General features: G+C 40.6%; 1 protein-coding gene across 1 annotated transcript in view; it reads right to left on the reverse strand.

The window, feature by feature from the left end:
* The window catches only part of LRP2 (LDL receptor related protein 2), a gene marked incomplete at both ends in the record, with an annotated part of 142,107 nt that extends 123,841 nt beyond the window's left edge, over positions 1–18,266 (reverse strand). Inside the window, one exon of the mRNA XM_081324714.1 lies at positions 18,173–18,266. Within this exon, the coding sequence (XP_081180840.1) occupies positions 18,173–18,266 (94 nt within the window). The remainder of the gene's footprint in view (positions 1–18,172) is intronic.
* Between the last annotated feature and the right edge of the window lie 5,352 nt (positions 18,267–23,618).

The raw sequence follows: 23,618 nt of genomic DNA on the forward strand, positions 1-23,618 counted from the left end.
TTCAAGCATCCATCTAGATCAGGGGTCTTCAAACTCGGCCCTTTTATGACTCATGGACTTCAACTCCCAGAATTCCTCAGCCAGTGTGCCTGACTGAGGAATTCTGGGAGTTGAAGTCCATGAGTCATAAAAGAGCCGAGTTTGAAGACCCATGATCTAGATGGAACTGTATTCTAGGCCTGGTTCTGTTGTTCTCCAAAGTACTGTACATTCTATAATGCAGGTGTCCCCAAGCTATGGGCTGTGGCCCACTACGAGTCTCCTCTCATACTAGTGCCCATGGCCCCATTTGCTCATGCACGCAGGCGCAAATGGGGCAGCTAGCACTGGGCCGGTGTGCACGGCCCATTTGGGCATGCATGAATGTGGCTGCTAGTCACTGCAGGGGGTGTGCAACTATTTGTGCATGCACATGGCGCCAGCGCATGCACAAATAGGGCTGCTAGTGCCATGCAGGTGCGTGCGGCCCCGTTTGTGTGTGTGCGCGCACCAATTTGGAAGCTGCTCTCCTTCCCTCCAGGGTGCGAGCCCGGAAAGGTTGAAGCCCGGAAAGGTTGAAGACCTCTGCTATAATGTGAAGAAATTGGCAAACAGTAGAAAGGTAATCTACAACATTCTAAAAACAATGTTAAATAAGAGAGCATTTTTCCAGATGTTTTCAAAAAACGATGGAACCTAAAAGGGTCCAAATGAAGCTCTTTTTATATTTTTATGGGTCTGCCTCACTCAAACCATATCTGTTTATTTTTTTATACCTATAGGAAGCCATAGCAATGGTCACTGCCTTCAAAATGGCAAGGAAAATTGGGCAATCAAAGCGTTGCTTCTTTTGTCTTGAGACAGAGTCACATTTGTGTTACGTAATAAAAAGGGGAGGGGCTTTGCTCTCCCTGCTTACTGCATTTTGAAGCCAATGGCCATTTCTATGGGTACCCTGGCTATTCCACCATAATCTACAGAGATTACAGGGTTTAAACTCTCTGAAGTTGAACTCCCTCCTCCAAAAATACACCCCATTATTTTTCCAAGAACTATAGCCATCTATTTGGTCCTCCAATCTGCTGGGGCCCAGCACCAAAGATCACTCACTCCAAGGATTTTTGTTCCAGTTATACTACATATACTGAATATGCATCTCCACAAGCTAAGGCAACAGAGCTCTTAAATTCCCTTAGCTTAAATATCCTAAATAACTTAAATTGTCCAATGACTGGTAAGTTTAAATAAGTCTTTTTCAGTTAAATATTACTACTTTTAGAGACCCCCTTGATGTCCGTTAACTCTTATCTGGTGCCAATTTGCCTTGACTGTTAGTAGTTCAAATTCTTCTGTATAGGACATCAGGGGTAGGCAACCTTGGCTGTTTTATGACTCGTGGACTTCAACTCCCAAAATTCCTGATCCAGCCATGCTGGCTCAGGAATTCTGGGAGTTGAAGTCCACGAGTCATAAAAGAGCCAAAGGTTGCCTACCCCTGGTATAGGTTGTATGAAATAAACTTGTAATACTTTTGAACTTTGTCCTGGCTCCTGATGTCTTGCATCTGACAGGAGCCTTCTTATCAATTCATAACTGATCACCATATAGCATCAAACCAAAAACTCTGGCTTTAAATAGTCTAATTGCTGCTGGGACATAATTGTTATCTATGTGACTTGGAAATTTAACAATTACAAGGGGTGCTTTGGGGGTCTTTTACTAGAAATTCTCTTATTTGAGTAGACCAGAAAATAGAAGACTGAAGAGACCTAGATACCCATATTTAAAAGATTTTATCTCTTCAGTGATTTGCCATTGATCATCCATCTAGTTCAGAGGTCTCCAACCTTTCCGGGCTCATGGCCTGGAGGGAAGGAGAGCAACTTCCAAATTGGGGTATGCACACATGTAAATGGGGCCGCTCGAACCGGTGTGGCACTAGTGGCACGCGCTAGCACTGCATGAATTCGCAAATGGCTGCGCACCCCGTAGCAGCTAAGGACCCTGTTTGTGCATGAGCAAACAGGCTGCGCACACCCACCTGGTGCTAGTGGCCCTGTTTGCACCCGCATGCGGGCGCTAGTGTGAGAGGGGAGTGCACGCATACGCTCACTGGCTAGCAATTTCCACGGCCCACCGGCCAAGAGGCCGTGGCCTGGTAGTGGGCCGCAGCCCATAGGTTGGGGACCCGTAGTTGGAGGCTTAAATTGTTTCTAGGGAGTCCCAGTACTTTTGTTTTGGTGTACAACCACTCCTTATTTAGTGACCATTATGTGCTTAACAATATGAAACTGATAAAGATCTGGTCAGTTTCAGGTAGCAGGACAAGCTGGCCAGAGAATGGCTACATCATTAGCATAAAAGAGATTAGAGAAAGGGAGGTGAGCAAGAAAGGGAGGATGGAATTCTGGCTTGGCAAACATCTCAACAATCTTGTTAATGTATAAATTAAATTATAGTGGGGTGAGGATACAGCTTTGCATTTTTGACTAGTAAAATGGATTCAATTAAATCACCAAGGATATTACCTTTTACTTGACTGGTTGCACTGTGGTGTAACACCGTTATTTCTTCCCCCTACATCTGACTAAAGCAATGGAGCTGCTGGTCTTGGTCTTCAGCAAGTATAGTTCGGGCTCATTAATCAGGAGTCCAAAGTCAAGAGCATCACGAACCACAGCTCTTTTTATGGATCTTCAGAACTGTTTAACCTTGCATCACTACTGAAGACATTTCTTGAGACATTTTGATAAGAGGGTCCAGCTGCAGGACAACAGTGCAAAAGCCCAGCAGGTGATAACAAATTCTTGCATTCTTTCAGTATTGTGGCAATTTGAAAGTTCCTTTTCAAGCAGTTTTAAAGCTACCCGTGTTTTTATTTTGAAGATTAATACCACTACGGTAGCCTAAACTGAAAATCAGAACTCTACCTGCTTCAAGGTAAACATGTTTTAAATTTTAAATATAAAAAAGTACGTCTGCAATATTATGATCTAAGTTATCACAGACCACAAATCTTCAAAATCCGTATTTGCAAAAGTCATTCTGAATCTTGATTATACTCTGTATTTGAGTTAGAAATTATCTAATCACACCTTCACTGAATGACAAGGATAGCAGGATTTTTTTTGAAGGCCCATACCTTTTTCATCAAACAAGTCAGCCACTAAGACCAAGCCTACTCTCCTACTGACTTTATCAATCACTTACTGGTGCCATATACATTTCCCCTAAGAAGATAAGTTAAGTGACAAGATCTTCCCTTATCTTTTTAGTAGTTCTTCAGATGTTTTTCCTCCCACTCTCCACCTTAATTGCAAAGCAGCATTCTGAAAAAGGATCTGCAGACCTTCATTGTCTTTTTCTGTGCAGCTGCAGAGGAGATTTGAGATAACCAACTATGCCAAGGTAGAAAGGTATCTCCTTAAAACAAAGATCCAACAGAACTACTTCTATAATAATAGAGTTTGGAGGTTGTTTCTAAAGGATGGCAAACAATCATTTAAAGTTACCTTGGTACCATATTTGAGGATCAGCAGTCAATAAATGAAATTTATTCATTGTATTCATTTACCGTGATGTGCTCCAAGAGTCCGCAAAGAAAATTTACAAATATAGATACCACGCTTTTCTCATTCTACACTGATTTATTCGTGTTGTATTTGATTGGGCTTTTGCTCAGTCAAGCAAGAGGGACAAAAAGAATAAAAACTTACACACTATTTTCTGAGAACTGATTCTCCTTTCTTTCCCGCCCTCAAATATTTACCATTCTAATTCAACAATGAATTTTCTACAATTGTCAAAACAGGTGGAAAAAACATGTTTGGCAAAATTTGTGTCATATTTCATAATCAAGTTTTTTCATTCTCTAAGGTAAAGGTAAAGGTTCCCCCGCACATGCGTGCTAGTCGTTTCCGACTCTAGGGGCCGGTGCTCATCTCCGTTTCAAAGCCGAAGAGCCAGTGCTTGTCCGAGGACGTCTCCATGGTCATGTGGCCGGCATGACTAGACGCCAAAGGCGCATGGAACGCTGTTACCTTCCCACCGTAGTGGTCCCTATTTTTCTACTTGCATTTTTACGTGCTTTCGAACTGCTAGGTTGGCAGAAGCTGGGACGAGTAACAGGCGCTTGCTCTGCTACGTGGCACTCGGGATTCGACCCGCCAAACTGCCGACCTTCTGATCGACAAGCTCAGCATCCTAACCCACTGAGCCACCGCGTCATTCTCTACTGTATACTCATTCAAAGTATTTCTAAGCCCCAACTCAAATTCTTGTATAGTACATGACAGGCAAACTGATGCATCGATTATTTTGCTGGCTATATTCTGTCATTAAAAAAAATGCTACATACCCAAACAATATAAAGATTGCAAGGTTGAAGTTCACAAAGACTGACAGAAATAGAATCCATGATATACTGTAATAAGAATGTTGCTGAAATCAGTCTGTCAATTACAGTTCATAAATTTCTGTATCATGATTAAATATCCAGAGCTGGGCACGGGGAAAAAATATAGATAGAACAAACCGTAATGAAATTCATTTTAATTATATTTTTATTACTATATCGTGTGTGATTTTTAGTTACACTAAATATTAGAACGTAGTCCTTCCACTTTGTGGGGCCTCAGGGCTGCAGCCAAGGAATTCAAGGCAGCTCTGAAACTCTCAAATGTGCAGTTCTACTCTGACCAATCTACAGCAATACATGGCACAGGCAACTAGAAGCAAAGATGAAGATGAACCAACAACTGATTGGGCAAGCCACAATTGTTTTCTTTAACTACTGTTCTCCTGGCTTATAAACCAGCCATAAATTAGGGTGACAACTAAGTTCACTTAGCTGTTTTACCTACCTTCTAATTCTATGAATCCACCTGGTTCACTGATGGTAATAAATCAATGATAAAGAAACTGCAAAGGACATTTACTAACTGTAGTCAAGTGTGGTAAAGCATGATTTATCACAGGAGACAGAAACCTAGACTCCCTCCATACTCCTGTACCCTCTTTGTCCTCTTCTCTTAAGACTAGGTAGGAGGAGGAATTCGGAAATTAGTCACGTATTTTTTTTATTACATGCAAATATTATTTTGCTAGTAAATGTATTATTATCAGTTACTAATCTTCGCTACAATTTATTTGGTTAAAAAATAAAAATCATTAGGCATGAACTGGACTGGTTTCTGCAAACTACAGATTATATGTTTTATACCAAATTAATTTGTTTCTTCTGGAAATAGCACAACCACAGTCCCTACCTCTTCTGTACCGTTTACCCCTAAAGGCAGATAGCATTCTCTGTCAATCAAGACTTATTTCAAGCCTGACACAACTGCTTGTCACAGTCAGCCCCATCAGATACACCAGACCAGGAAATCAACTCCACTGGAAGACCAGAACTACACCTCTATTGAGATTAGCTACAATAACAGAACTGTGCAAATCTGATTAATGCTACAGGTCTCCCACCCTTCTTATACTCCAGGGAATCAGGGAGGTCTCTGTCTGATTCTCTCCAGTGAATCAGGGAGGTACTTTCAAACCTTATTTTTGCTTCCCAAGTTTTGAAGAATGCTTCAGCCACCTTTGCCTAGATCAGGGGTAGGCAACCTTGGCTCTTTTATGACTCGTGGACTTCAACTCCCAGAATTCCTGAGCCAGCATAGCTCAGCATGGAAACCTTTCCCTTTTCCCTCAGCATGGCTGGCTCAGGAATTCTGGGAGTTGAAGTCCACAAGTCATAAAAGAGCCAAGCTTGCCTACCCCTGGCCTAGATAACAGCTCTTGCACACATGTAGTCCTCGATTTACAATAGTTCACTTAGTGACTGTTTGAAGTTACAGCGGCACTGAGAAAAGTGACTTAGGACCATTTATCACACTTACAACCACTGCAGTATTACCATGATCACGTGATCAAAATTCAGACGCTTGGCAATTAAGTCATATTTATGACGGTTGCGGCGTCCCTGGGGTCATGTGATCACCTTTTGCGATCTTTTGAGAAACAAAATCAATGGGGAAACCAGATTCTTAACCACTGTGTCGCTAATTTAACAACCACAGTGATTCACTTAACAACTGTGGCAAGAAAAGTCGTAAAATGGGACAAAATTCACTTAACTATCTCGCTTAGCAATGAAAATTTTGGGCTCAATTGTGGTCGTAAGTCAAGGACTACTTGTATATCTATCAAAGTCATCATCTTCCTCAGTCACCTACAGTCACCTCTTTCACCAACAGAAAGGGTAGGGATCCAGGCTACAGATAGCCAAAAAACTCCAAAGACGTTACCAGCTTAAACTCCTATTCGGCCAGTGTAGGAGTAGCTACAATGTCCAATGCTTGTACTTTAGCAATCCTATTACCAAACCTGTTACTCTCCAGTCGTTCAAAGTCACTTGATAGTGAGATGGGCGGCATATAAATTTAATGAATGAATGAATATCACACTCTCATATTACCATCCTTCTTTGCCTGCTTAGAGATCTTCTGTCCTCAGTTCAAAGTAAAGTATATTACAACAACAGGGTAAACTGGAAATGGCTTCCAAAGGTGCCTTTTCCCGAGGCAACTGGACTTTCTTGTTTTTCTCTGAAGACATTTCGCTTCTCATCCAAGAAGCTTCTTCAGCTCTGACTGGATGGAGGGGAAAGCACCTGTGTGACAACCATGACCTGGATGAATGAGAATCTCCATAGACATCTGGAAATGGCTTGTTTTACTAGCTGGCAATGAAAAGGATAATAATCTTCACTGCCTCCTTGGAATACTCTTTAAAACCCAAGGTATCAGCCACAGATACAAAGTACAATTGGCAGCGGGAGCATTTGCCCAAAGCTTATCTATTCACCATTTTATTGCAAAACGATTATTCTGAAATAGAATCTTGTCTTCCTCAAGCAAATCAATAATATTTCCTAAAATGCAATCGAGGTAAATTGTTAATGGTATGTGAAAATGAATCTCTCCATTTTGATTATCTTTTAAGACCCAAGCAGGATGGACTTTATTCTGGGTTCAACTGATTTTTATAGAAGGAACAGTGCATTTGAGTATGGTACATTTGTCAATACTTTTGTTTTCTGTAAAAATTGCCTTAAGAGAAACCGGAATAAGGGCTTTCAGTTCTAAAGCACACATGACTGGGTTCAATCCATATTCGTCTAAACTCTGATCAATCACCTCAGAACATAAGGAAAAAAGTAATGGAAAGAATATTACTGATGCTTTTGTACATACTGTAGTTAGGGTCAATCTATCGATCTCACTATGGAAAGAGATGCATAATAAAAAGGCACCTTGTTGCTAACCTGAAAGCGGAAAGCAAAGTCAAGCGCAATATCTGAATAGCTTACAGCAGACATGTCAAACACAAGGCCCGGGGGCCAGATCCGGCCCGTGAAGTAGTTCCATGTGGCCTGGAAACAGTGAGGGAACGGCCCCCTCTGCCTTGGCCCTGGCCCAGAGACCCTCCTGCTGCCAGAGACCCTCAGATCTGTCCCACTCCTGCCCAGGCCCCCATAGGCACCCTTGATGCGAATGATGTAGAGCTGGCCACACCCACCCAGTAGGCCATACGCACTCTGGCCACGCCCACCCAGTAGGCCACGCCCACCCAGGCCATACCCACCCGGCCCCCTGAGGGCAACTGCAATGCTGATGCGGCCCTCAATGAAATTGAGTTTGACACCCCTGGCTTACAGGAAATGTACCAATATCTAAGATATTAGAAGTCCTGCCAGTAATGTTCCGACAACTACACAGTTATTTTTCACTACTGAATGCAATAGTTTAAAAGGCAATATAGTGTTCCACCAGGTTGTAAAAAAGATGTCTGAAGAATTGGCTCACACAGATTAACGTATAGTGCTAATGAAAATATGCACCCACATTCAAAAGTAGTCTGCTAAGTCACTAAATTAGTTTAATGTCATATTAGAATGACAAATACATTTAACTGTAAACAACTGAATGAATCATCACATTGAAGTAATCATTTCAACTCGCATTTTTTTACAAAGAGATAACAGTCTTCCATCATTGTTTCCACTGGTTTGCTTAATCAGCAAACTAATTAAGAATGTACATTATTGTATCTCTTATAATTAAGACAGTACAGATAGTAAGCATCGTTTTCAGGTTGGTCCCTCCACAGAAAAAGCTGTTGTTGATAAATATTGCCTATGAATTTATTGAAGGGATGGAAATGTTCATCTTCTGACTTTAGACATGCCCTACAACTAGATGGTGCTGGAGCACATGTAGGGCAACACTCTTCCACTGAAACAGTTAAAAGGGAATTTATTTAAACACACACACACACACACAAATGTAAATCCAGAAAGAAGCAGCAAGTACAATTACTCTTCTTTCCTTATTTCCATTCTGCATTGTTTGAGACATCAGGTCTTCAGATTTGCCTGCCCTCCAAGCATTAGTGTTTTCTTACAATAGATATGGTTGCTCTCTTAGTGTGATATCTATTTATCCCTTGGACTTTCAACATATATTTATGAAAGTTATTTTCATTTAAGTAAAATGACTTTACAGCTGAACTTGTCTGTACTTGTAGAAGAGATATACCTTAATTAAAAATGGCTTTCTGAACACTTTTGATAGCATTGTAAAAGACTTGCCTTAATTCTTATCATTTTTAAGAAAACAGAATAGCACTAATCTTTCAGTCTCTAATCCATTTTAAGGACAGTGAAACCAAAAGAGTGATTCTGAATTACCTCGGAAATATGTGAGCACAGTTAGTATTATCATGTTTCCATTTAGATGATGTACTATTCATGTTGCATATAATGGTACATTTCTTATTAATATAATCAGTGCTTTTTTTGTCATAGAACGCACCGGAACAGAGTTCTGGCACCTTTTTTCGACGAGCGTAGCAGGTCGGTAGCAAAATCATTAAAACGGTGCATGCGGGCTGCTTGTGTGTCAAGTCCAATGCATGCGTACTTCGTCTGTGATGGTTGTGATGGTGATGCTCGGCTTGTGGCACTGCTTGGCTTGTGACTGGTCATGTGGTCACATCCCGATTGCTTACTGCGGGCGGCGACCATTATGTTTTGTTACACAACTGGTGTCTGTGGGTGTGTGTACAGTGATTGACTACGTGTGAAAGGTAAGTAATTTCTTTATTTTAAAAAATTGTTGGTGAATTGAAAATCTTTTTGTAATTTTTAGTGTAAAATTTACTATGAACATTTGTCTTAAATACGATAAATTAATGTTAAGAACTGAATATATATTTTTTTAATAAAAAAATCAACAAGATGTGAGTTCTGGCACCATTTTTCTTACAAAAAAAGCACTGAATATAATACTGATTATATTAAATATAATAATTTAATATGATACTTGGATTCATTTTTCAGTGAAATAGTAGAAAACACTAGTACAGGGCTTTTCAACCAGTGGCACGGGTACCACCTGTGGTACATTGGTACCTGGCAGGTGGTATGCAACCATCCTAGAAAAGTGGTAGTGGAGGAGGGGAATGAGCTGAACTAGTGGCAGCATCGCACAAGCCTGAGCGAGAGATGGCTGGAGCTGCAGGGCTGTCAGGGCTCAGCAAAAGCACCAGGATCAGTGCTTCTTTAGGGCTGTCAGGGCTCAGTGGAAGCACCAGGATCAGCACCAGGCTCCAGCTAGAGCTCGGTGCTGATCCCAGCGCTTCCGCTGAGCCCAGAAGCGCCAATCAGCTGGAATGTTGCAGTATCTCCAGGGTCTTCTGATTTACATTGAGATGCTTGGCAACTGATTCATATTTATGACGGTCACAGTGTCCCAGGGTCATGTGAAGTGACCAAAACCTGCTGCAACCACCCAGCAGATGGGGGGGGGATAAAAACCAAACACCACCCCACCCCATCAAGTTTTTGACACCTTGTTAGGCGACTGGTGATACTCAGATGTTGCCATATCCTAAAAGTGGTACAATGGGTGAAAAGGTTGAAAAGCCCTGCACTAGTAGGTAAGTAAAGTGGAAAGCAAGTACGCAGGCAACCTGCTTGCTTTGGTATGTACAGTATCAATTTTTGACATCACTGGAACAGAAAAAGGAATGCTTAGGTTATAAAAAGTATTTGGATGAAAAATATTCTTTTAAAATGTTTAAAAACAGAAAAGATTTTAACATTATTTTCTCCCAATACATAGGCTTAATTATTTATCCTTGGGGAAAATATAGTAAAAGTAAAGAAATGAAAAAGTGCTGCTAAGATTTCAAAATAGAAAAATAGTATTTAAAACTTCTATTTTGCTATTTAAAAGTAGAAAACCACCATTTGTATTTAAATATGTTCCAAAGCGCACATGGTTTAACATAGTCTATGTTAGTTTATTTTATAACTAATTCATGTTATATTGCTTATCTGGAAATAAGTACCAATGAATACTATTGAACTTAATTCTGGGGCTAAGTTGTACATTTTAATACATTATACTGACAAAGATGATATTGCCAAGTTATAGAATCTGATCCAGGGACCCGCAGCAATCCCTCCTTGGATATTCACATAGATGGGCAATATTCAGTCAGAGAAATAAGCTGAAGCTGATTGCAGCTTTCAGAGCCCATCATAGTAGTCTAATCACATGGTGATGTTCTCAGCCACTCATTAAAAATTTCTCAGTTGATGAAGGTTTTAAACTAATATTTAACTTAATCTCTCTCTCCTTGCAGTTATTATGGGTGCCCTAATTTATTCAAGACCTATGTGTTATTTCCAATATAGTACTGAATTTGCATTGTCAATTAATTCAATGGGATATCACACATATTTAAGAAATTCACATGTGCATGGTAGTCCATGAAAAAGTCTGATTAAAGAGGCTGACCTGTACAATATGTCAAAGACCTTCTGAAGCATTACATGTCTTTTACCACCGAATTACCAGGTTGAGTATGATTTAACTTAACTAAAAAAGTCTAATGAGATATAAACTGGTCTTCATTAAAGGGACAACCTATACATTATTTACTTTGAATTTTCTATTATTATTCAGAAAAACACTCACTTGAGAGTTAACTGTAAAAGCTTGGGCCACCATCAGCTTTTAATCATATTGAAAACTGAAATTGATAAATTCATTACTCTAATGGCAGAAAAAATGTTGCTGAGTATTTTTCTCCGTTCATCCACCCTCATACGACTGTGAAATAGGTAGCAGACTTGCTTCACAAATTTTGAGAAGTTCTATCTCAACTCTCTCAATTCTGGTGAGAGAGAAGTTTCCTGAGGATGGGTTCCAGCATGAGTCCAAAAAGCTCAGAAGACTAAACCTTTGATCCTAGTGACCAACCCAGATTGGATCCTGCAACATTATCCTCGGACATGTATATTTGCCTTTCATTTCTTCACAAAACTCAAAGTTGGACCACTGCAATATCTGCTTTAGATTTTGTGCCCTCAGTCTATGTTCTAAGAATGAGGTTTGTATGTAAACTTGATTTTAAAAACTCAAAATTCTAAAATTTTCTTTTGGTTAATCTTACATGAAGCTGTCAGCTGAGGTAACCAAATCAGTAAGGGTCAAATTCTGAAAACTCTTCCTCAGTCTACTGCAGGTTTAGACCTATGTTACACAAAAGAAAAAGATACTGCAGTAACAAGTCTTTCAGAACAATACAATATTAGCCTAAGAAGCCAGAAGTGGGCAGGGGGCAAGGAGGAAAAATAAAACTTTAACCAGCATTCTCATTTACCCTCTCCATTTAAATAACTGTTTTCTAATTTCATGCAGAAACCAAGAAAGATAAATTTGGATTAAAGTGAAATTTTGTGTCTCAGATTTCTAGGTAGCTCAATATAAAACAACATGGCCCTTTTTCATTAATGCACTTGAAGCTCTAACTAGATCACATATCTACCCTAGCTTAACACTGCAATCCTTTCAGAAAGATGCACAATTGAGTTCAATGAGGTATCAAAGTAAGTAAGTCAAGGGATGCAAAGACTCCACAAATATCCCATATCTGCTTGTCTTTAGTTTAATAATTCACTGCCACTGTAACCATCGGTAAAGAGGAATTTAAGTCTAATCTAGTGTCATCTAGTTTCTGCTTTCAACAATTAACTGAAATACTGTCTTCTTGTCCTATTCTCCACTTTAGGTGATTATTTAGCAAATTCCTAATATACTTCACTGCCTGGGACATAAAAAGGGGTAAATTATTAAAGGAAGATTAAGGAAGGTACAAAAATCAAGTGCTGTTTTATCTTTTTTTAAAAAAGTATTGTTAACTAAAACTTAATTCATTGTTCACTTATAAAGAAACGTCTAACTTGCTTCTTCAATCTTGAAAAAATAAAATGAAGATAATGAAAACCCTTTCCTTTACTTAGTTCCAGAAGGATCTGTGCCTGTTATTAAGATCTATTAATATTCTAAAAATACAAATTAAAACATTAAAGATTTACTAACAAAAGTATTTGTAACATGTTAATATAAATAACTGAACACATTGCTATATGATGTGATATATAACTGGAATAAAGTAACTGCAAAATTTCAGTCACAGTAAAAACAAAATGGTTAAAAATACCTTTAGTGGTAAAAATAAAGGATAAGTTTAACAGTTTTCCCTTTAAATGAAAGATTAAAACCCTATTAAAACTCTATAATATAATCACTGTTTCTGAAATATAATTTTCCCAAGAAAAAAGGATACAACCTACAAACCCTATGTAAAATAGTGTCCTTTTATTTTATTTTATTTTGTTTCACTCAATCATGTGTGATTCTAAAAGAATGCCTGGACAGTTTTCTTGGCAAGGTTTTCAGAAATGATTTGCCATTGCTTTTTTCCCAGGACTGAGAGAAAGTGACTGGCCCAAGGTCAGTCAGATAGTTTTGTGCCCAAGACAGGACTACAAGTCATGGTCTCCCACTTTCTAGCCTGAAGCCTCAAAGGTTACACCAAACTGGGTCTTGTCTTTTTACTACTATATGTTATAAATGTGTTTCCCATAACGTAGAAAAGCCAAATGCAAGAAAATATATTGACTTCCTTGAATATAGAGGGAAATCATTTCTTGCTCTGCAAATAAGCATTGGAATATAGAACCTGACTGTAATTGTAGTTTCTATTTATAACTCTAATTGATTTCCTGACGTCTATTGTACTACGTATATTACAGAGAACACAATTTCAATAATGGGGACTATAAGTCAAGAATATTAGACTGTGATAACATCTGAGCACCTCTGGGTCTAACATTCTGCTTAGTTTTAATTCACAAATTATTCTGAGTAAGGATGAGCACACACAGGGTGCACAAAATGTTCAGTATTTTTTGCTTCCTCAACTTCTATCTTCCATGACTTTGTTTTTAATCTGAAATATATAACAGCATTAATCATCAGGATTCTCAAGAAGGAATTTCATTAGACCTTCAAAATGTTCTACTGTATCTTCTTCAACTATGCACACCATACTGATCTTTTGAACAATGCTCCATATTAGGGTAAGTGATATTATGCAGAGTGCGGAAAAGGAATAAGAAACAGTAAAGTGAAGAAATTAAAAGTAAGAGATTAAAAACAGTCAAAAGAAAAGAAAAGATAATCAGTTTATATCCACACCATTCACTATACTTCTTTCTATCTTTCTATACATCAGCGGTCCCCAGGGCTTTGAGTCATATGGAACTGGGCCATGGATGTGGCGGGCAAGTGCAATTCAGCAGGTGAGCATATGCCCAGCGCTTGCACAAATCGAGGTGCACACATGATGTTCACATCCCTTCTCCCCACTGGTCCGCAAAGCCAGAAAGGTTGGGGAACTCTGCTATACAAACAAACACATTTGCTTCCACCAGGTTCATCAACCAATCCATACTCTCCCTGTTCTTTATATTTCTTGCTTCTTTTGAAAATCTCATCAACTCCACCCAACTACAAATTTCATAGTCTTCTCTTTCCTCTGAATCTATTGTATATTTGTTTTGAAATTCAATCCTCATTCATTCCGCTTATACAATCCAAACATCTTATTTATTACAATTTTTCTCAATCTAATTTATTATACGGTCTGTTAGGGAGTATAAAGTGCAGGAAAGCTCTTTCCAGGAAGAATGGAATAAAATTTTAATAGTACCATTCCTTTTACCATTATAAACAGGCTCCACTTCCTCCCCCCCACACACACACACCGTTGTTCTGTGCTCTCTATCCATTCTTTTCTCCTTTTTTGGGTAATCATATAGTTGTATTTCCCATTGTCTTCTTTTTCATTGTTTATTTTATTGTTCTATTATCTTACTTTTGTTCTGTTTACTCTTTCATTTCTTCCTTTTTATTGTTCTAAGCCACCTAGAATAGCCCCACAGTGAGGTAAGTGGCAAATAAATTTAACAGATAAATTGATAATGGCACTATTCCACAAAAATATCTATTAATTTGGAAAAATGAAGCTACTTAAGGTTAAGGCACTGGCTACTACCATAGTCTGCAACTTAGTCAAATTCCTGTTGGAACATGGCAATAGTCTAGTCAAATCCAAGGTACAAAGATAACTATCAAAAGCAATTTAATGTAAGATTTAATTATAATGGAAAAGTATCTGCTGGCTGAAAAAACAGCTGGCATTGGAAAAAGAGGTGGCATAATAGATCACCGCAGATGGGGACTGCAGCCATGAAATTAAAAGACACTTGCTCCTGGGGAGGAAAGCCATGGCAAATCTAGACAGCACACTAAAAAGCAGAGACATCACCCTGTCAACAAAAGTTCGTATAGTCAAGGCTATGGTCTTCCCAGTTGCAATGTATGGCTGTGAAAGTTGGACCATAAGAAAGGCTGAGCGCCAAAGAATTGAGGCCTTTGAACTATGGTGCTGGAGAAGACTCCTGCGAGTCCCTTGGACTGCAAGGCGATCAAACCGGTCAGTCCTAGAGGAGATCAACCGTGACTGCTCTTTGGAAGGCCAGATCCTGATGTTGAAACTCAAATACTTTGGCCACCTAATGAGAAGGAAGGACTCACTGGAGAAGAGCCTGATGCTGGGAAAGATTGAGGGCAAGAGAAGAAGGGGACGACAGAGAATGAAGTGGCTGGATGGAGTCACTGAAGCAGTAGGCGTGAGCATCCAAACTTTTCAGAAAAAAGCCCATAGAGAAGTGATGATGAACCAATACAGAAAACCATCTAATCTAATTCAATTTAAAATTGAAAGCACCGTTCTTTCATCTCTTGCTTCTCCAGTGTGACTCATTTGCAAGATTATCTTCTTCCGTAAATGATATGCAATGAATTGGTGGGGAAACAACTTTTAAAAAACAACGTTTAGTCCTTAAATTACAACAATTCATTTAGTGACCGTTTGAAGATACAACGGCACTAAAAAAAAGTGACCTATGACCGTTTTTCACACTTACGACCATTGCAGCACTCCCATGGTCATAGCATATGATCAAAATTGCCAAAATGCTTGGCAGCTGACTCATATTTATGACGGTTGCAGTGTCCTGGGATCACATGATCCCCTTTTATATACTTTCCAACAAGCAAAGTCAATGGGAAAGCCAGATTCACTTAACAACCGTGATACTAATTTAACTGTAGTGATTCACTTAACAAATGTGGCAAGAAAGGTCACAAAATGGGGCAAAACTCACTTAACAAATGTCTCACTTAGCAACAGTTTGGGTTCAATTTTGGTCATAAATCGAGGACTACCTGTAAAAAGGAAGCACATTATCACTATTACATGCATGACACACTACAGAACAGTGACATCTGACACAAGTATGTACAGCAGGGATGTCAAACTTTTTTACCATTGCCAGTAATGGGGTGGGTGCGGTTTCATTATGAAACTCGGGCCGGCAGTACAGTATACTGCATCATTTGTATGATGGTACCTTGGCATATAGGCTCTCATTTCCCCCCCCCCCCATTCTGAAGACATCCATGAAAACCCTAAATCTTTCAAGTGCCACAACTTTTTGCATGTGCTGCAAATTATTAACATGACCACCTTTAGGAACCTGTTTCAAGGATCCCCAAGAATTCCCAAGCTGGCAATCTCCGCCTAAATAACAATTGTGAAAAGAATCTGAACCCTGATTTCATACACTAGTGAAAATAATATCCACATCCATTCATTACACTATGGTGATTATGAACCACAAATTGAATAAGCTACGATTAATTGGATTCTCACAGCACATGAAGGCAAAACAAAAGAGTCATATTGACAGCAGGGGCACGTGCACACAATCAGGAACTGCAAAAAATAATAATAATAATAAATTGTTTTCTAACTGTTCAGCCACAGATTTTGAAGGGTCTCTTAATATGTTTCAGCTTTCAGTACCTGCTTAACTCAGTTCCGTGGTCAGCAAAAGGGGGCTGCCAGCAGAACTCGCAATATAATTACTAGAATCCTCCTAAGGAGATTATGCCAAGACTGGAGCAAAAGAAAGCAGATTAACCTTTTGAATGCATCCACACACCAGCACTACCCCCATCCCAGGCCTATATGTGTGCCCCAGGAAATTTGCTCTTTCTCCTAATCTGATCCAACAATAGGGCTTTCATTCGCTGTGGGTAATTATTGTTGTGTTTGGGTGTGACAAGAAGAGGGGGGGGAGGGAGGCATTACAAGGTGGAAATAAGGCCGCGCAGCTTCTCCATCCTCCACAACTAGGATCGTGGGCCCAGATTGTTGGGGGCAATACGGCTTGACTCTGTAAACCGCTTAGAGAGGGCTGCAAAGCACCGCGAAGCGGTATACAAGTGTAAGGGCGGGCGACGAGGAGAAACCAAGCGGAACCAGTCACGTGGTGCCCGCGTTGCCTAGCAACAGCAAAGCTAAGAGGAAAAAAAAAGTTTCCGCCTTCCCCTTCCAATCTGCCTCAGTCTGGTCGAGGGCCGGGCGGGAGGTGAAACTCGGGGAGTCGTCGGAAAGTTCTTCTGAAAACCCTCAGGGCCGCCCGTTAGCCTTATGCCCATAGGCAAGCATCTCTTTTCAAGCCAAACGTGCCTGTCCACAGCGAGGGGCTAATCCGGAGGAAGCCTCGTTGGGGGACTTTGTGGCAAATGAAAACTAACTCTCTCTCTCTCTCTCTCTCTCTCTCTCTCTCTCTCTCTCTCTCTCTCTCTCTCTCTCTCTCTCTCTCCCTCCCTCCCTCCCTCCCTCCCTCTCCCTCCCTCCCTCTCTCTCTCTCCCTCCCTCCCTCTCTCTCTCTCTCTCTCTCTCTCTCTCTCTCCCTCCCTCTCCCTCCCTCTCTCCCTCCCTCTCTCTCTCTCTCCCTCCCTCTCTCTCTCTCTCTCCTTCCCCGCCCGTCAGGCGCACCAGACGCTATTCCTCCCTAAGCCAAGGGGAAACGGCGGGGTGGGGCGAGAACAGCAAAGGCAATGAATGGCTACTAAAGATGCGCCTCCAGCTCGGTTCCGCCGGGCCGCTTTGCGAGCGCCTCGGAAGTTGCGGCGGGCTGTCAAAAGAACCGGGAGAAACTCCGCGGCCCGCTCCGAAAACGGGTCAAGGGGCGGTCAAGAGCCGGGTGGGAAAAGCGGCCGGGAAAAGCCAGGCGCATTTCCCTTAGCACCGCCGTTTTCCCTTGAAGTCTCCCTCTCTCCCTCTGAACTGGCCTGAACGAGGGGACCGCTTGTTAAATCCTACAGCGGATAATAGCCTAGAGCAGGGGTCTTCAAACTTGGCCCTTTTATTATGATTTGTGGACTTCGATTCCCAGAATTCCTCAGCCAGGCATGCCTGGCTGAGGAATTCTGGGAGTTGAAGTCCACAAGTCATCAAAGGGCCAAGTTTGAAGACCCCTGGCCTAGAGCTAAAAAGCCCCTTTCCCCTCTGAGCCTTTCCACGTCCAGTCTGGGAATAAAGTCTTTTCTCGGGAAGGTGACCCTGTACATTTCAACTTCGTTGGATTCGCCGGGAGTTAACCGAGCGGACCTGCGGAAGTCTGGGGTGGTAGCCGTTTCTTCGCTCCGTTTGGATCTCCCCCGTTCCTCCCTCAGCCTTTTTCCAAGGGAGAGCCCTCGTGCAATTCCCGATGCCCGGGCAGCACGGGCCCTGTGGACCAGGGAGTCATGGGAGCTGTAGTCCAGAGCGTCTGGAAGACGTTCGGGCTTGCTCTGAATCGGGACGAAGCCCAGTTCCTCTCTTCTGGGTTCCCGGAGCAGAAGCTGAGTTTGGGCAGGCTTACCTTGGCAGCTGGCTTCTAATAGGCAGGCAGCGAGTAAGATGAGCAGTTTGCAAGCAGCTGCTCGCCCTCCGTCCATGCGCTGCCGCGCTGCCATCTGAGATGCTCCGATCTCCCAGCACTTTTGCTGGGCTGACTTAGCTGAGGAAAGCGCGCTTCTCTCTCTCTCTCTCTCTCTCTCTCTCTCTCTCTCTCTCTCTCTCTCTCTCTCTCTCACTCACTCACTCACTCTCTCTTTTTTTTCCCCCTCCTTTCCCGGTCCCGCTAGTTGCAGAAGTAAGGAGTGCTCGTCAGCTGAAACATCGCGTCTTCCCTACTCTCCCACCCTCCAGACATTGCATAAAGCTCTTTATACCCGGCGGCCCCGGAACTAGCATGAAACATTGTTCCAAACCCTGGTAGATGGGGCAAGAGTTGCCACTCCTTCTACACTTTGCAAAGGGCGGTGAAGGCGGGGGGGGGGGAGAGGATACTTGCAAACAAAACTTTAAACCACTTCATGCCGCACGGCTGCCTTGGAGAGGAGCTGAACAAGCTTAAGTCTGAATGCAGGGAGGTTTGATTTAAAATAAAACAATGACTGTAAAAAGTTAGAATCAAATGGGGATGTTTTGAACTGGTATATGTGTTGTTTCAAGGCAAGGGCTTCCCACTCTTAGGAAAATTAAAAAAAGAGGCCTTTTTCAGCTTTAACCTGTAGTTACCATGTAGAGATTGTTTTTTTTTTAAAAAAAAACAACCATGGACTGTTGTGGAAAATATTTTATCTAAAATTATGCGCTTGAAATATTTGAACACTTAAATCCAATAGCATATGGGAATCTAGCATGTGAATACAAATGCATGCTTTCCCGTTTAGCTTGCTCTTGCAGTTAAAAAAATGTATTCCCACAAGCTGGCTTACACAATTCTAGATCTATTATTCATGTCTGCCCCCCCAGCAACATCATATTTATAGCTCTTCTCCCCTGCCCTTCCAAACTTGATAAAATCTTGGTCCTTTCCTGGGCAAACTGGAAATTATTAGTACGAAACACCTCAGGGGAGAGTAACTAAACAAAGAATTAAATAGCATACAGTAATTAAAGGTTTATAATGCTCTGTGCAGAATAGTTATAGTCTCTTGTGCTTAGGTCTGTGATGGGCAAAAGGGGAATTGGATTTAGTGGTCATTTCAGGTGATTTGCAGAATAATTCTCAATTATACAACAATAGTAGTAATTTAATGGACATACATTTAAATCCTGATGAACATTTGAAATTAAGAAAGATGGAAATGTAGAGGATGTAAGGAAGGAGCACAAACTCCATTTAGTTTTAATATTCGGTATTCCAAACTCCTGATTTCATTTTTCTTCAGCTCCAGGTATTTCTCTTATTCCAGGCACCCCCACTCCAGACTCGTATTTCAAAATCATGCTTCCATTGACAGATTGGATTCAAAATATAATCTCTCGTCAGTATTGTTCCTTCTTTTTCTCTAGAGGAAAAACAGAAATGAATCAGTGGCGTAAAAGATTGTCCAGACAACTACAGCAGCACAGCCAATTTTTTATGAGTAAAAATGGAGAAGTTTAAAATGTTGGGTATTACCTCAGGAGAAAATAGAAATATAACACATGTGGGGGAGGAATAGTATTTTAAATGTCCCCATTGTTGATTCCCATGGAACTGCCCATTTGAAATACAATATAACAGAATCATTGGTATTTCCAAATATTCTAGCACTGAATCCAAGTACTATAGAAATAATAATAATAAAAAAACCCAATTGCAATTACTAACCTTACTCAAGTTCTATGAACGCTCTATGCTGAAGAGTTTTCAACATAGCTTTTCTCCCAATGTCAAATTATAAAGTTCAGAACATCGAAGAAAACTGAATGAAAGGAAGTTCAGACTTGACAGGAAGAGCTACTTCATTGCAGAGAACAAAATTAAGGTTTGTCATTTTTGGTAATAATTATGGGGAGTCTGTGCTCCTTCCAGGCACAGAAGCAGACGATGCATCCTGGTTTCTCAGTATTTGATCACTGTATACCATACTTGATGGTCGGGGAGCAGAACTTATGTATACCATTGAGCTATATATCCCATCTATCTGCTTTTTTCTCCTATCTCATATAGTTTTGTAGAAAAGTGCTATGGAGGGCGGTTGGTGTCATATGTTAAGAAGCAAGGGGCAGAGCAATAGGAAGATGCTGTTGACAGACAGAGGTGCAAGAAAGTATAGCTACAACTTCAGGGCAGTCCTGAATAGCTAAATTATTTGGCTGCTTGCACCCCATTGCCTTTGGATCACAACTAGCGTTGTGGGAAGCTCTCCGTTCTTAGATGCAGAACTTTTACTTAGCGTAATTGGTGTCATTATTTTGAGATGCCATAAGACATGAAACTGTTATCTTACTTGCTCTGTGATGATGAATTCACACATAAAATAGCTGCTCCACTATCTACACCATCCACACAATAAATATATGCATTCAAAACTGCAGCTTTTGTTTAAGTATTATTCCTATAGTGTTCTTCCCCCCTCCCTATAATTATATATTTTAATATAAAAAACCTACAGGACATCATTGCCTTTTTAACCCAGTCTACCATACTAGTTTTTTGTGGAAGTGAGGGAAACATCTGTAAACGCAGTCCTGAGCTCTTCAGAGAAAAGCCAGGCAATAAATGCAAAAGGCAAAAACCACATTTGAGAAGTCGAATCCAAATGCATAATATTTTATTGTGCAGCTTAGATATTCAGCTTTCCTAGTGATCCATCACGTAAGGCAGTTTGCAAGCTGCTGGAGCTTTCAAAAAAAAATGCCTAGAACTACCAGCTCTTTGAGTTACATTTCTGCTTCCATTGCCAAAAAAAATGCATGATTTTACATCTAGGTTGCAGATGCTCCTCTCAACAGGTATAAATTTGGGGTATATGGATATTATTGAAACCATCACTGTCCCTTCTGCGCTGCAAGAGTCTATAGACCAAGGGAGGCAAAATTATATCTACAGTATTTGAAAGTAAGGCAGGACTGTTGATTGTGTACTAGGAGACCAGCTTTTTCAGCCCCTCCACTTTTATTTTCCCCCCCTCCTCCCTTACTAGATCACTCAAGGACTCTAATCTCCAAAATGTTTCCATTAAGGCAAGGAGGAGGAAAAAGAAGAAGGACAAAAACACAAGTGTCTGCAGGTTTGGTAGAGTTGTGATTTATGCAGGTTCAGGGTTGCTTGGGGTATGGTACGACACAGCACCGGGGTCAAGCCACAAGAAACTCTGGGGGCAGATCAGAATATTCAATGAGCTTCCTGGCACCTTTGAATCACAAAGAAGGGATAAGATCTCTCCATCACAAGATCCAGAGACATGGAGATTGGAGGAGGGGGAGGAAGGGAAGAGGAGGGAGGGAGGGAGAGACTTTTCCAGGCTCTCGGCCTGCCTCCAGCCTGTCTGCCTGCCTCCATGCGCTGTGGGTGAACAGGGCTTGAAACATTCCTTTCTGCACGGAAGGGCTTTTCCTATTGTTGTTTGCTTTGTGGTTCAGTGGAATTCTTGTCGGGGGTTTCACAGCAAGTCCCAGGCAGCAAGCTGGCCAAATGAAACCAGCTGCTCGTGGAGAAGAAGGGATTGAGGGGGGCGGGGTGGGTGGAGGAGGTCTCCCTTCTTTAATCCCAAGCAAAAGGAAGGGGGTAGGAATTTAGGGAAGGCTGCTGATCTCCATCGCCCCAATAGAAAACAGAGGCGCTGTTGCTTATTGGCTGCTTACACAGAAGCTGCAAGCGCGCTAGCATGGCCAGCTGAGGCCTAGACACAATACTGCAACACCCCATTTCACTCAAGCAACTGGGTCCCAAAGGAAGCTGCAAGGTTTCTACTCGGGCAACCCAAAAGTCTGAAGATGCAATAGAAAAAAAATCATCCGCATCTCGTTAACAGCTTAGCTTGATCTCTACAAAATTGTGCCAGTTTTTCTTAGAAGGAAGCTAGAGCTACTGTGGAATGCCACTTCCCAAATTTTGAAATGGGGAGTATCACCTATTTTGAACTCAGTTTTCCTATGATACCTGAAGAATATCTTTTACAAATCTAAAAAAAAAATGGGGGTGACTTCAACAAAGATACATTGAAAGTGACATATGAAAATCAAATAATGGTGCAATATTGACCCTTTTTACTTTTGCATTATCTTTTAAATAGATAAATATATTTTATTTATTTATGATTGCACAGATAACCTCTTAAAGGAATTGTGAGGATCCTGTCTCCTTTCTCAGCTATGAGCATTTCTAAAAAGTGGTCAGTTTCATGCTCATTCAGTATACCACTTTAAGAAAACATGATTGGTTTCAGGTATCTGTACAATGCTTAAACCACAATTTGCCTAACTGTGGTTAATTGCATGAGCCACAGTATCTGGGTTCACATATACTGCATCAATAAAAAAAAGCACAGTAGGGTATAACACACTGTGTTGCTTCAAACTTTCTGATAAAACATATATTCCAAATTATATTTAAAAGCCAAGTATTGGCTATATGATTACTTAGGATTGTAATCTTTATTTTAGCCTAGAAAAGTTGGATATTATAAAACAACTTTGGTTCTTTTCCCAGCGTTTCAGCTTGAATACCTGTTCATATTCAACAGCATTGTGAACATTAAGATGTTCAGGGTATTGATGAGAAGTTTGTGTTTGCTAAGACTCTGACCTCAGTCAATATTATCATTCAGGCTAGGAAAGGAAACGATACTCTTGGTAATTTAAGAAGATATGCCACAATTGCATTTGTTTGCTTGGATTAGAGAATGTTTGTCTATTCACTTAAAAAACCAGAAAAGTTGTTAGTGGCTTCCTGCTCAAAATAGTCCATTGCACAAGTTGCTGGTAAATCAAATACATGACCCAGCCACTCAGGTTAAAAATGTGAATTTGGACCAGAGTTCAGTTTTTTGTTGTCTCAAAGTGTGGCAAACCCTTTAGGTTAATGTATGTCAAAATTGAGAAAGGATCAGTAATTAAAGAGGGGCAAAGCATGTCAGAAAGTTAAAACTAAAATGGTAAAATAATTATTAGTAGCCTCTAGCAGTTTTGTTGACAACTGGTCTCAGAAAATGAAAGACAATACCATTTAATTTTTTTATTACAAAGACTTAAAATAGCTATTTTGAAAGAGTAAAAATTGGGCTGTGTTAATACTTCAGCAGCTTGGTCATGTAACAGGAATTGTAAAATGTAACATTCCGGTTAAATATAGTATAGTGTATATGCATTTAGCTAAATATGATACATGAACCTAGTGTTTCTGGTTTAAAAATATTATCATTATGTGTGAACCAGCCTGCTGCACCTTGTTTTACAAATAAATCATTGTTCACTGAAGTACAATGCAATTTCAGTCAATAATTAGTTAATGAGTTAGCCTCCTACTTTATCTCTTTGGTGAGGTAATC

The sequence above is a fragment of the Vipera berus genome, assembly GCF_964194415.1.
Source record: "Vipera berus genome assembly, chromosome: 1".
NCBI classification, from domain to species: domain Eukaryota; kingdom Metazoa; phylum Chordata; class Lepidosauria; order Squamata; family Viperidae; genus Vipera; species Vipera berus.